The 12,508-nt window shown below is 39.5% G+C and overlaps 1 protein-coding gene across 1 annotated transcript in view; it reads left to right on the top strand.

Moving 5' to 3' along the window:
* Nucleotides 1–12,508, top strand: part of LOC114633859 (fibrous sheath-interacting protein 2-like) — a 37,875-nt gene that overhangs the window by 17,191 nt on the left and 8,176 nt on the right. The window contains exons 9-19 of the mRNA XM_028782795.1: nt 3,879–3,950; nt 4,693–4,758; nt 5,528–5,599; nt 6,231–6,302; nt 7,109–7,177; nt 7,877–7,948; nt 8,636–8,707; nt 9,556–9,627; nt 10,361–10,432; nt 11,296–11,367; nt 11,590–11,690. Of these exons, the coding sequence (XP_028638628.1) occupies nt 3,879–3,950; nt 4,693–4,758; nt 5,528–5,599; nt 6,231–6,302; nt 7,109–7,177; nt 7,877–7,948; nt 8,636–8,707; nt 9,556–9,627; nt 10,361–10,432; nt 11,296–11,367; nt 11,590–11,690 (812 nt within the window). The remainder of the gene's footprint in view (nt 1–3,878; nt 3,951–4,692; nt 4,759–5,527; nt 5,600–6,230; nt 6,303–7,108; nt 7,178–7,876; nt 7,949–8,635; nt 8,708–9,555; nt 9,628–10,360; nt 10,433–11,295; nt 11,368–11,589; nt 11,691–12,508) is intronic.

Consider the following 12,508-nt stretch of genomic DNA (forward strand, 5'->3'; position numbering starts at 1 on the left):
AAAAAAAAAAAAAAAAAAAAAAAAAAAAAAAAAAGGGAAGAGAAGGAAGGAAGAGATGGAAGAGAAAGAGATGCAAGCACAGTGAGAAAGGATAAAAGGAAGTTAGAGATTAGCACAAAATGTAGAAAAGGATGAGATTGAAGTTTAAAGTTGTAAATTTGTGGAAAAAGTAATGTTTTTAAAAGAATTTGTGTATAAGACAAAGAAGGTTGGAAAGACATGATTAGTAAGAAAAGTGAAATTGTAGCGAACAGGATAATATAGGGACACATCTTTAAGATGTCCTTGAAGTTTTAGAGAACTATAGATGGATGAACTGGGGACAAGAGTAAGAATGACAAACGTCCTAAAAAGGGGACAATCTGAAATGTGAGGAAAAGGCAATAAAATAAAGGAGGAGCCTTGGCAGAGATTGAAGAAATGAAGGAGGACCTTAAAATGAGTAAGGAACTGAGTCAGGCCATTTAAGACAGAAAGCCAATAAGAATCAAGGACAGTTGTGCAGTGTAGAATAGAGATTTGAAGTAGGAGTTGAGGTTGGGGAAAAGGCATACGATTAATAACTGAAGAGACACCCTGAAGCTAAGAGAGTAAGTTAACTAATGATAGATATGGGAACACACAAGTACAAAAGTAAGTGTGGAGAGAATAAGAGAGAAAGAAGGTAGAGGAAGAGAGAGAAGCTAGGGATATAGATGTAACTCAGTAGATTACTTGCCTAGCTTGCACAAAGTCTTGGGTTCAGTCCTCAACATCACATCTAGGCATGATAATTCTATCTGTAATGCCAGAACTCAGAGGATGGAGAAAGGAAAATCAGGAATTTCAGGTCTTTCTTAGCTATGCAATGAGTTTGAGGCTAGCCTTGGCTACATGAGGCCCTATCTCAAATGAAGAGACAGAAGGGGAGACTAGAGAGAGTTACACTGGGGAGGAAGACAAAATAGAGGGAAAGGGTATAACAAGTTAGAAGAAAAGATAGCAGGAAGGAATAAGAGATTACGGGACTAGAAACAGAAGGACTTGAGGAAGGGAGAATAGAGTTTCGAAACAAACAGCTAAGAACCACCAAGAGTTAAAAACAAAGGAAGGGTAAAGTAGAGGAAGCAAGAGGAGTCTTAAGAGGATAAAGATGAGTGGACCAGCTAGATAACTGAGAAGATGGTAGAGATGGTGAGGGCAACAGACATTGTCAGAAAAACAGACTCATTGCCCAACATGATGCTCATGAGACCAGAACATGGGAATCTAAAGCAAGAGGATCCCTCATTGTCATACCACATGTGAGAAATCAAATTTTACAAAGAAATATAACACTAAGCAAGAGTAAGCAAGAAGTAAGAGAAAAACATTGTGTCTATGGGGAAAGATTTTTGAAGGAGTTACTACTAAACAAAGAAACTGTATGGGCTCAGAATGTAGCTATTTCTCCCCCTTACCACCAACTGTTATTTATTGCTCAACTGTCATATTTCAACTGTCATTTACCATCTTTTTTGTGGCATGATCTGACTATGTAGGCTTGGCTGTCCTAAAAATCACTAGGCAGAGTGGGCCACTCTGCACCTCTGCCATCCTCTGGGATTAAAGCTGGGATTTATCACTTCCCTTCCAATGAGCTTTCATCAGTTCTGGTGCTTTGTTCCCACTTTCCCATCTAGCCACCATATATTTATTTACCTCTGTGATATCTGGCTGAATTCATTGTAGTCCGTATTTTCTCCACAGTCTCTGCTATTACTTTCCCACTACACCTGCCCTTCCAACAGCCCTCTCTCTGTCTCACACTTTTATGATGTTTACCCTTTCCTCAAGACTCTTCATTTTTAACATTTTCTTTCTATCTTCATTTCTTCTTTTACCACTGCCTTTCACTTTTCTCATGATTCCTTATGTCTCTCCTTTCCTGCAAGTCTTTGTTTTTGTCTTCTGCCCCCTTATTCCTCTCATTTCCTTTCTTTCTTCCCCTTGTTTTCCCTTTAATCTTTCCATTCTCTTTTTACTGGAATCTGATTTTTGTTTAGTTGTTGTTTCACCATCTGTTTATTTTGACGTTTTGGAAGTAGTAGGAAAGCATGCATGTTGAATAGCCTGACTAACAAGTAAACAAGTAACTAAAGAAACAGAACCAATAGAAGAGATGGATGGATACATATACATACATACATACATACATACATACATACATACACACACACACACATATATGCATATGTACTAGATTTATTCATTACATTGGCTCAAACATTATAGACTGGGCAAACCAACAGTGACCATGTGTTGCAGAGGCTGAGAACCCAGTAGCTGCTTAACTCCCTTAATAATCCCAATCTGAGGTGGAGAGTAAGGGTAGGACCAGTTAAAAATGAGGAATCAGTTGAAAGGTATAATGAAAAAAAGAATTAAAAATGGAGGAAGAGAAGGAGAAATGAAGTGAAATAAAGAGAAGGTATGAGGTGTGACTGGAGGAAATCAAAAGACAATCAGGAGAAAAGAAGCTATGTTGAAAGAAGGTATGAAATAGGGAAGAGAAAGAAGGGAGAAGGCAAACAGGGTAACATGGGGAAATGGAAGAGGCAGAGCAAACAAGAAAAGATTTGATGAGATAGGGAAGACCATTCCCCCCAATACAATATTTTCATGAATTATTTGCTAATTTTGTACAATGTCCCCCGATCACACTCACTTCCCACTTGGTTATATCTAAGGGAGTGGCCACTGAGAGTTTGACCATGCTCCAGTGAGTGTATGGGCAATAGAAATTGAACTTGAAATGGCATTTTTACAAAGGAGTCATTAAAAAGTTCCTAATACAATTCAGTGACCAAGTGTGGCCTTCTGCCTCAGATGCTAGACTACATTAGTGACATTGCTTCCTCTCTTCAGAACTGATGATGGCTGCTTCTAGCAGAAAGATTTCACTTATACATCATAAGTGATAGTCACCTCAAATTCTCTCAAGACAAAATAGTGTACCTGCAATGATTTCTCTGGGGGATGGGGCAGGAAGATCATTAATTCAAGTCCTGCCTGGGCAACACAGGACAAGACCAGAATAGGCAGCTCTTCTAAGTCTCAAAGCTTCTGCTACAAACCCTAAGACAGCTCATGTCATTGTCACTTAGCTGGAGGCATATCAAGGAGGCCTGGAGCCAAAATTTTATTTTAAAGGTGATGACTAGAAAATAGAAAATTGAAGGCATACTCGATTGGTCATGATATCTGTTGCTTATAAGGCAAATCAATCTTCTCTTTAGCCATCACATGGCATATTACATACAGTACTTATACAAATCATATCACATAATCTATTATTAATCATTGGATTCAACTTCCCAATTACTCTGTTGTATTGCTCCCTCTATATTCACTTTATGTAGCTGACAGTTCTCAAGGGTGGGTCACAACACAGACATTCCAACAGGCCCTGCTAATGAATGTGTCTCTATACTTTGCCTTACCAGTGAGATCCAGAGCAGACCTTAGCCCATGCCTCTGCTTCCCCCACCCCTTGCTCAGCATCTCTGCATCCTCCTCTTTTTGCTTAGTGAACTATCCATCCAGCTTGCTGACCAGAGGTTCTGTTGATTGCTCTGAAACCTGTGGTCCAAAGAACAAGGCCATATGCTTTCTCAATCTCCTCCTCCCTTTGGTCCTGAGCCTTTGAGACCTACAGTAATAATATATCATGCCACTAGGAACAGATATATTTTATTGGCTACATAAATTTCTACAGTACCAGAGTTTTCTACATTGTTGTTATCTTTGGGCCATTTGGGAAAGCACCACTGAGCAGTTGTTGTCATTTTAATATTTGACATTTTATCATTTTGTCATCTCCATTGATGAGAATAAATGTTTGTCTTTTTTTTTTAAAGCTTCTTCGACAACTCAAAAACAACCAAGTCTCGCAGAGCCGAAAACGTCTCAAGAACATCTGGAACGAAAACGTAACTGAAATGTTATGATTGGAAATTAGTAATGTTTAGGAATTCTTGCTTTGGTAATGATCACTTCTGCTTATAATGCAGGAAAACAGCTCTATCCTTTTCCATCAAACTGTGTCTTGTGGGTACCACTCATGAACAACTGTTATACTGTCTTCACTCCTCTAGGCCAGACTCCCTAATTACTCAGGCATGTCCTCTCCACATTCCCAGAGCAGGATACACCACTTTTATTGCAACTGTGAAATCTCCAAACCTAATTCAGCACCCTTACTTTCTCATAACTCCCTCTCTTGGAATATGTCTTGGACTCATCATCTCTCTACCGTTTAGTATAATGAGAAGCTGAAGCAGCTCTTCAGCATGTGCCTCTGTCCATGGCAGCCCTCTGCCTCTGACCCCTTTGTTTCACCTAGAAAGCTGTCCTTCCAGATTACTCAACAGAGGCTCTCCTCATGCCTCTGAAGCCTGTGTCACCGTGAACCTAAGGATCAGGACCTCTACCAATGTGCTTTCTCACTGCCCACCTTCCCTTGTTCTGAGTCTCTGATACAACACGTAACATACACCATTGGCAGCAGACATATTTTTCACTCACCACATTTATATAGTGGCACAGCATTCTTCACTATAGTTCCCCTGGTTCTTTGGGAAGGCACAATTGAGTAGTAGTTATTTTAATATTTTTCATTGACTATTTTGTCTTTACCACTGTTAAAAATAAATGTCTTCTTTTTTTTAATAGCATCTATATCAAGTATACCAACAAGCATCTCCGAGAGACTGATGCAAGAATCGAGGGAATCAAGAAGTAACTATTATGTTATATTTGGAATTTAGTAATAATTTATACTTGGTAGGGATCACCCCTTCTTAACATACAGATGAACCCACTGTCACCGTCTATCAAATGATGCCTGGCAATAGTGTTTGCCAGCGGTGCTACCATCTCTATTGCCCTCTAGATTAAGCTCTGGAACTACTACTCAATTCCTATGGCTTTCTCAGCATTTCCATGTTCAGGGAGGCCTATTCTTTGCAACTGGCAATGCTTCAAACCCAATTTAGAACCTCACCGACACAGTTACTTAACTTTTCCCCTGTAATTTACCTTGCTTAGAAGATCTGAAGACAGATCTTCACCTGTGTCTCTACTGTGCCACCTCTTGCTCTGCAGCTCTGCCTCAAGGATTGTACCTCCAAGTCTACTGCTCTCTCAACAACCAACAATGCAGACTGTTGAATGGAGGTTCTGCCACTACTTAACTTAGTACTCCTAAAGTCTAGAAACTCATGAGGCTAGCAAAAATCAAGAGTCCTACTAATATGCCTTCTCAGTCCTGCCTTCTCTTTGGCTTTGGGCTCTTGAGACCTCTAGGAATATGTCTTGTCACTTGCAGTAGAAATATGTTATCCACTACATACATTTCTATATGAGTAGAATGTTGCCCACTCTTGTTCCCCTGGTCCCTTTAGAAATAAATGCACAGCTGGGTAGTAGCCAGTGATCCTTTTAATATTTGTGATTTTTCTAATTTTGTCATCTCCATTGTTAAAAACAACTATCTTTTTTTTTCAAGCCTCTTCACAAATGACAAGGATCAGTTTTGAAGAGGACAGATCTTCACTTTACGAACTTCTGGAGACAAGATGTAATTAAAATTTCATAATACATAAGTCCTCCATCCCTTTCCATTAAATGTTACCTTGGGGTTAATGCCACCTTCTCTACTGCCCCCTGAAGAAATGCCTTAACTACTCAGTGATGTTCTCTCCATAGTGCTAGAGCAGGGTAGACCACTTTTACAACTGACAACTCTCCAAACCCAATTCAGAATCACAACTTTCTCATGACTCCCTCTACTGGACTCATCATCTCTCTACCGTTTAGTATAATGAGAAGCTGAAGCAGCTCTTCAGCATGTGCCTCTGTCCATGGCAGCCCTCTGCCTCTGACCCCTTTGTTTCACCTAGAAAGCTGTCCTTCCAGATTACTCAACAGAGGCTTTCTTCATGCCTCGGAAGCCTGTGTCCCTGTGAACCTAAGGACCAGGACCTCTACCAATGTGCTTTCTCACTGCCCACCTTCCCTTGTTCTGAGTCTCTGATACAACACGTAACATACACGGCAGACATATTTCATTTCTCATTTACATTTCTGTATTATAGAATGTTCCCCTGGCTCTTTTGAGAAGTCCCATTTAACATTTGCCATCATTTTAACATTTGTCATGTTATCTTTTATTCTTCTCCACTGTTAATCAACACCCTCTCCCCTTTAAGTTTCTTCAGCAGATACAAGGAGATCGAGTTTGGCTGAGGATCACACATTTCAAGAAGTTTTGGAACCTAAACGTAATTGAAATTTTATCATGAGAAATTAGTAATTTGTGGGGATTCTAGATTTGGTGATATAGTGCTCTCTTCTGATTATAATGCAGAAAACCCTCTACACTCATGCAAAATAGGATATTTGGAGTAATACTCTCACCATCTCGTGTCTTTCTGAGTTAGACTCCCTAATTACCAATTTGAAGCTAACCCCACTGTGCTACAGAGTGAAAATAGGTCTCATCTTGTGGGTGACAACTCTCCAAGCCCCATTTATAACCTGACGTTCCCAATCGTCCTTGCTATTGAACTGTACTTCTCTATTGCTGATAGGATTGTGAGGCAGAGCTTCATCCTGTGCCTCCCAAGGAGGTTTTACCTCAAACTCCATTCTTCTATTCAGATACATGCAGCCTGTGGCCAAGGATAGCTACAAATGCTGCCCAATACAAAATTATAAACTTACTTAAACAGTAAAGATATTTTTGGGATTATTGTTTGTAACACCATTCCACATTTCTTGAGTATCAGTATTGCTGATGACAACAATATGACATGATATCAGAAGGTTGGGCACACCTGCCTAGAAAGTTACCCGTGATTTCATGTTGCTGATATTTGTGAAACTTGTGACCTTGCCAACTTGTCACATCACATGCAGTAGAAATGAGTTGATTACAGCATGTGTTTGTACAATGGGAGTGCCCCTCACTCTTGCTTCCTTTGTCTTGTCAGGAAATTTTGACTGAGTAGTAGTCATAATTGTAATACTGCAATTTTACTCCGTCACTTGCACAATTAAAAATAAATGTCTGTTCTTTCTTTTAAAGATTATCATCATGGGAAGAAAACAAGTTTCGCTGAGGAGACATTGTTTCACGAACATAATGAACAAAAATGTAATTGAAATGTTATGCTAGAAAGTTAGGGATTGGTGGGAATATAAAGTTTGGAAATCTCTTGTGTTAAATGAAGAGGGAAAACAATCCTCTACTGTCCTCTGTCAGATGATGTAGTTTTGATAGTACTCATGAACAGTATTATCATCTCCATGGCCTGGGTTAGACTCTTAATTCCTCACTCAGTGACTTCTTTCCACCCTCTCAAATCAGGGAAGCCCTCCTTTCCTAGTGCCAAGCCCATTTCAAAGCCCCAACTCTCCAGCATTCCCTGCTCCCTAACACATCTCTGCAGCTGCCACTCCTTGATCACCAGTTCTGCCTCCTATGTGGGTTTTGCCTCTAAATGCTTTATTGTACCTTGAGAACTCTCCTTTCTAATTGGTGAATGGAGACTGCTGTTTCTAAAAACCCATGGCCCTAGGAACCTTAGAGGACCAAGCCTCCTGCTAGTGTACTTTGATTCTGTCTTCCCTTGATTTTGAGGGTTTGGGATCTACTGTATCAGTAGTTTTCAAAGCTGCACAAATAATATTCATCATATAGACTTTCTGTAGCAGGACAGTGTTCCCCAACTCCTGTTTTTCTAGACTTTGGGAAAACCTCAGCTTTAAAGTCATCAATTGTCATTAATATAATGTCATTGTATCAATTTGTCAATTCTATTGTTAACAATAGATCTTTTTTTTTCTTTTAAAGATGGTCCACCAACCACCAAAAGAACGAGTTTTGCTAATGACAAATTCATGGAAGACCTTCTAGAAGCAAAATGTAATTGCAATTTCCTCCTTAGAAATTAGTAATGTATGAGACTGGGCAATTTATGGATTTGGTATTTATCTCTACTGCATACAAGACCGATAATCTTCTACCATCTATCAAATGGTATATTTGGGGACATGGATATTAACTCTGCTACCCTCTCTGTCACCCTTTCTCGGAGTGGGGTAAACTACAGTTCCTGAACACAACTCTCCAATTCAGTTAGAACAATGATTCCCCACCTTCCCTGGAGTCCATCAACTGAAGATGTTCTCTGTATATTTTCACCACCAAAGAGAACGAAGGCAGTCCTTTAGCCTCCACTCTTATTACCCCATGTTCAGATGCTCTGCCTGGCATAGAGTTGAGCTCTAACTTATTTTTTTCTACCTAGTGAATTCAGCTGCCATGGTGCTGACGGAGGGCTTGGGACCCTGGAAATCTAATATGGTCTTAGACCCTCACCCAGTGTCCTTTGTCAGTCCTGCTCTTCCTTGGCTTTATGCTTTTGAGACCTACATTAACAGGTCTCAACATTCTTCACGGCAGAAATATTTTGCCCCGCGTTTTTTACCACTCATGTTCCCCTAGACCTTTTGGCAAAACCCAATGGAGTAGTACTAAAACTTGGCTTTGTAACATTGGACGTTTTACCATTTCCACTTTTGAAATTGATGTCTTTTTTTTTCCTTTAAGATCTTTATCAAAATACTAGGAGAACAAGTTTCGTCGACCAGACACCGATGGAAGACAATCTAGAACCAATATGTAATTGAAATATTTTTTATAATTTCATTAATTCACGGTTGGTAATGCTTTGTCTATGGAATGACATATCTCATAATAGTGCTCATGAAAAGTGGCATCACTTTTGTGGTTCATTGTATTAGCTTCCCTAATTAGTCAATTGGTGCTTCTCTCTTCATACTGTTAGAGAGTGTAGCTCAGTCTTTTTGCAGATGACAACTCTCCAAGCCCAGTTCAAAGCACAGCCCCCACTACTGTGGACTTGTCTTTGTTCATTTGTGTCTCCAACAAGATCTAAGGTCAGATCTTCAGTGTCTGCCCCTGCTGCCACCCCTGACTCAGCACCTAGACCTTTCAGGGACGGTTTCTTTGTTCCATCTGGAAAACTATCTTACCATATTGCTGAACAAAGGTTCTACTAGTGTCTCTGAAGCCTGGGGCCCCACAAGTCAAGAAGGATCAAGGCACCAGCCATCTTTCCTGTGCATCCTTTTTGTCTTTCCCTTTTTGTTTGGAGACAGGATTTTTCTATGTAGCCCTGGCTGTCTTACAACTCCGTTTGTATACCAGGCTAGCCTTGAACTCACAGAGATCTGCCTGCTTCTGCCTCCTGAGTGTTGGGATTAAAGGTGTGTGCCACCACTGCCCAGCATCTGTGTGCTTTCTTAGTCCTGCCCCTCTATTAGCTGCAGTGGCATAGTCATCACTGGAGGCAGATGTTTATTTCTCCAACAATATAATGTTCCTCAGTCTTGCTCCTCTAGTCATTTTAGAAAAGCCCAACTCAGCAGTGGTCAGTGGCCCTTTTAATAGCTCCTGTTTTCTCCTGTTGGCAATTTGACTGTTAACTCAACTGTCTTTTCTTTTAGTGACTTCACCACATACAAAGAGAACAAGTATTTCAGACCAGAGATTGTTTTATGAACCTATCAAACCAAAATGTAAGTGAAACTTTATTACAAAATAAGTAATTAGTGGGCAATACTGGATTAGGTAATGAGTTTTTCAGCTAATAATGCAAAGAAAGGCCTCTAGCTTTGTTCATCACATGATGGAGTTGGGCCAATGCTTACCAATGATGATGCCCTCTCGGTCATCCTCTGGATTGGAAGTCTGATTACTTCATTTGTGCTCTTCGTCCCATATTCTCATGTGCAGGGCATGCCTGTTTTCCCAGTTGATATCTCTCCAAGCCCAGTTCAGAACAGTGGCTTTTGCTAAAGCCTGTGTGTCTGCTGGTGCCTCTGTTGCTGCCACCCCCTTGCCCTTTGGTTCTGTTTCCCAGGGAGGTTTTATGTCCATCTCTTTTTGGCTCCCCTAGAAAACTCTCCTCACACATTGCTGACAAGGCGGTCTACTGATGCTTCTGAAGCCTGTGGCAATATGAACTGAGCAATAACCAAGACCACTGCCTATATGCTTTATTAAACCCATCCTCTCTTTACCTTTGTGCTGTTGAGACCTAGAATGACATGTCACTGGCAATAGAAATATTTTATGAACCACATATATTCCAACAGCAATAGTTTTGCCCACTCCTTTTCCCTGTTTTTTTTTTTGAAAAGTCCAACACTAGCCATCTGTCATTCTTTAATATTTATCGTTTTGTCCTTTTCACTGTGCAAATTAACTGTCCTTTTGGGTTTTGTTTTGTTTTGTTTTGTTTTGTTTAAGCAGCACCACCAAGTATAAAGAAAACAAGTTTTGCTGAGGAGAAATCATTTCAACAACTTATGGAAGCAATAAGTAATTGAATTTTTATTATTACAAATTAAAAATGGATGGGAATACTGGATTTAGAAAAAAATCTCTTCTGCTTATAATACGAAAAAGAAATCCTCTAATTTAATTGCATGATTTAATTTGGGCAATGCTTTTGAATAGCATCCAGTCCCTGTTGCCCCTGGATTAGATACTCGAATCTTCAGTTGGTGTTGCTCTCTCCATTCACCCGCTGTGGACTAGACCACTCTTTGCAGCTCACAACTTTCTGAGTTCAACTCAGAAGAGTGAACTCCCAAGCTCCTGTCTTTTAACATATCTCTGTACTTTTCTATTCCTAAAAAAATCCAGAGGCACTTGTTCAGTCTATGCCTCTGGGGCTACCATCTATGATGCTGCCACCCACCAAGTTGCTACTTTGTTCCTTAGTACTTGAGGTCATTGACGCTTCTGGCCCTAAGAACCTAAGGAGGACCAAGAGCCCTGCCAATGTGCTTTCTGGGTCTCATGCTTCCTTTAGCTTTGAGCTTTGGAGATATACAGTAACAAGCATGCCACTGGCAGCATAAATACTTTATACACATATATTTCTGAAGCTGTGGACTAACCTCTACTCTTGTTCCACTGGTCTTACTCTAAAAAGCCTGAGTAGCAATCACTTGCCATTTTTTATTATTTGCCATTTTATCTTTTTGTACGACCATTATTTTTTTATTTTTTTTAATATTTTCATTTTTTTAAATCAAATCATAATTTTTACTTATTCACACGGGGGTTATAAACACAAAAAGGCAGAATGTGGGGAAGGGGATGCCACTGGAGCGTGGGTGTTCAGGGGGAGTTGTACGACCATTATTAAAACTAAATGTTTCCTTTTTTTTTTAAAGCTCCTCCACAGTACATAAAGAAAACAAGTTTCGCTGACCAGAGAACATCTCAAGAATCTCTGGAATCCAGACGTAATTGAAATTTTATGGTTTAATATTAATTTGTGGGAATATTTGGTAGATGCATAAGGAAAATTTCTGTTGTAATGGAAACACTTGTTGGTTCTGGTGATTGTTTCATGAATTTAATATATCAAAACTGAAGAAACTGCACATTTTGATTATATGCAGTTTATTCTACTTCAATGATAATTAACTTCCAAAATTATATAATTTTCTTTTGGTTTACCTTAGGATCAAGTCATTATCTTCAAAATAACAACAAGGTTTTTGTTAAGACATCAACAACTTTACCACCTCAACAGAAGGAAATGCAAAATCCAACAGATCTTAAGGTAGAAACTTGTATTATATATGTTCTGCATTGATGGTGAATTTATCTAGTTTTTGTTTGTATGGGATAGCCTCTTTCTTAACTTGATACTGTCTAGTCAGAGTTCTAGGTGGGTCTTAACCATCTCCATGACAAGATATACTGAGTCAGCTTCATGCTTAGTATACTACGAACTTTAGCAGAACTGGAGTGTGAGCATTGGATAATAGTGGTGATCATGATCATGACACTAATGACAAAGACAATAGCTAACATTTATTGAGAATCTACTGTGGGCCAAATCCTGAGCTAAGCAAGAAGGAATAAAAAATAAGTATGCATAAGCTAAGATACCAAGATATGATACAGTTACCATCTAAGTGTAAAGCACACTTAAACAAAACTTCTCACAGTATTCCAAAAGATTTTATTTGTATAAACATCAGTGGGAGTACAGAAGATATAGAGACCAGTCCTGACTTGAGAGGTCTAAACAGCCTTTACTCAAGGAAGGTTTAGTTGATTTAAACCTTGAGATATAAGTAGGGTTTTCCCACATTGATAGATGTGAGGATATATTGAAGCAATATTGAAGATGGGGTGAAAGTATGTAAGCATGAGGCAAAGAAATGAAGGAGATGACCCCACAAAGGTAGATTGAAGCCAGAAGCTTACCAAAGTATGAATTTATCTTCTCAGTAATAAAGACATTGGAATTTTTTAGTTGCAGTGTGAAAGGAAGAAAGAATTACTTGGGCCCTTCTGCCCCTGCCTGGTCCTCTGGGCTGGAGCAGACACAGAGTCGGTCTGCTCCTGTCCTGTTGAGAAACTGAATCCTGA

The sequence above is a fragment of the Grammomys surdaster genome, unplaced genomic scaffold, assembly GCF_004785775.1.
Source record: "Grammomys surdaster isolate TR1022 unplaced genomic scaffold, NIH_TR_1.0 60, whole genome shotgun sequence".
NCBI lineage: Eukaryota > Metazoa > Chordata > Mammalia > Rodentia > Muridae > Grammomys > Grammomys surdaster.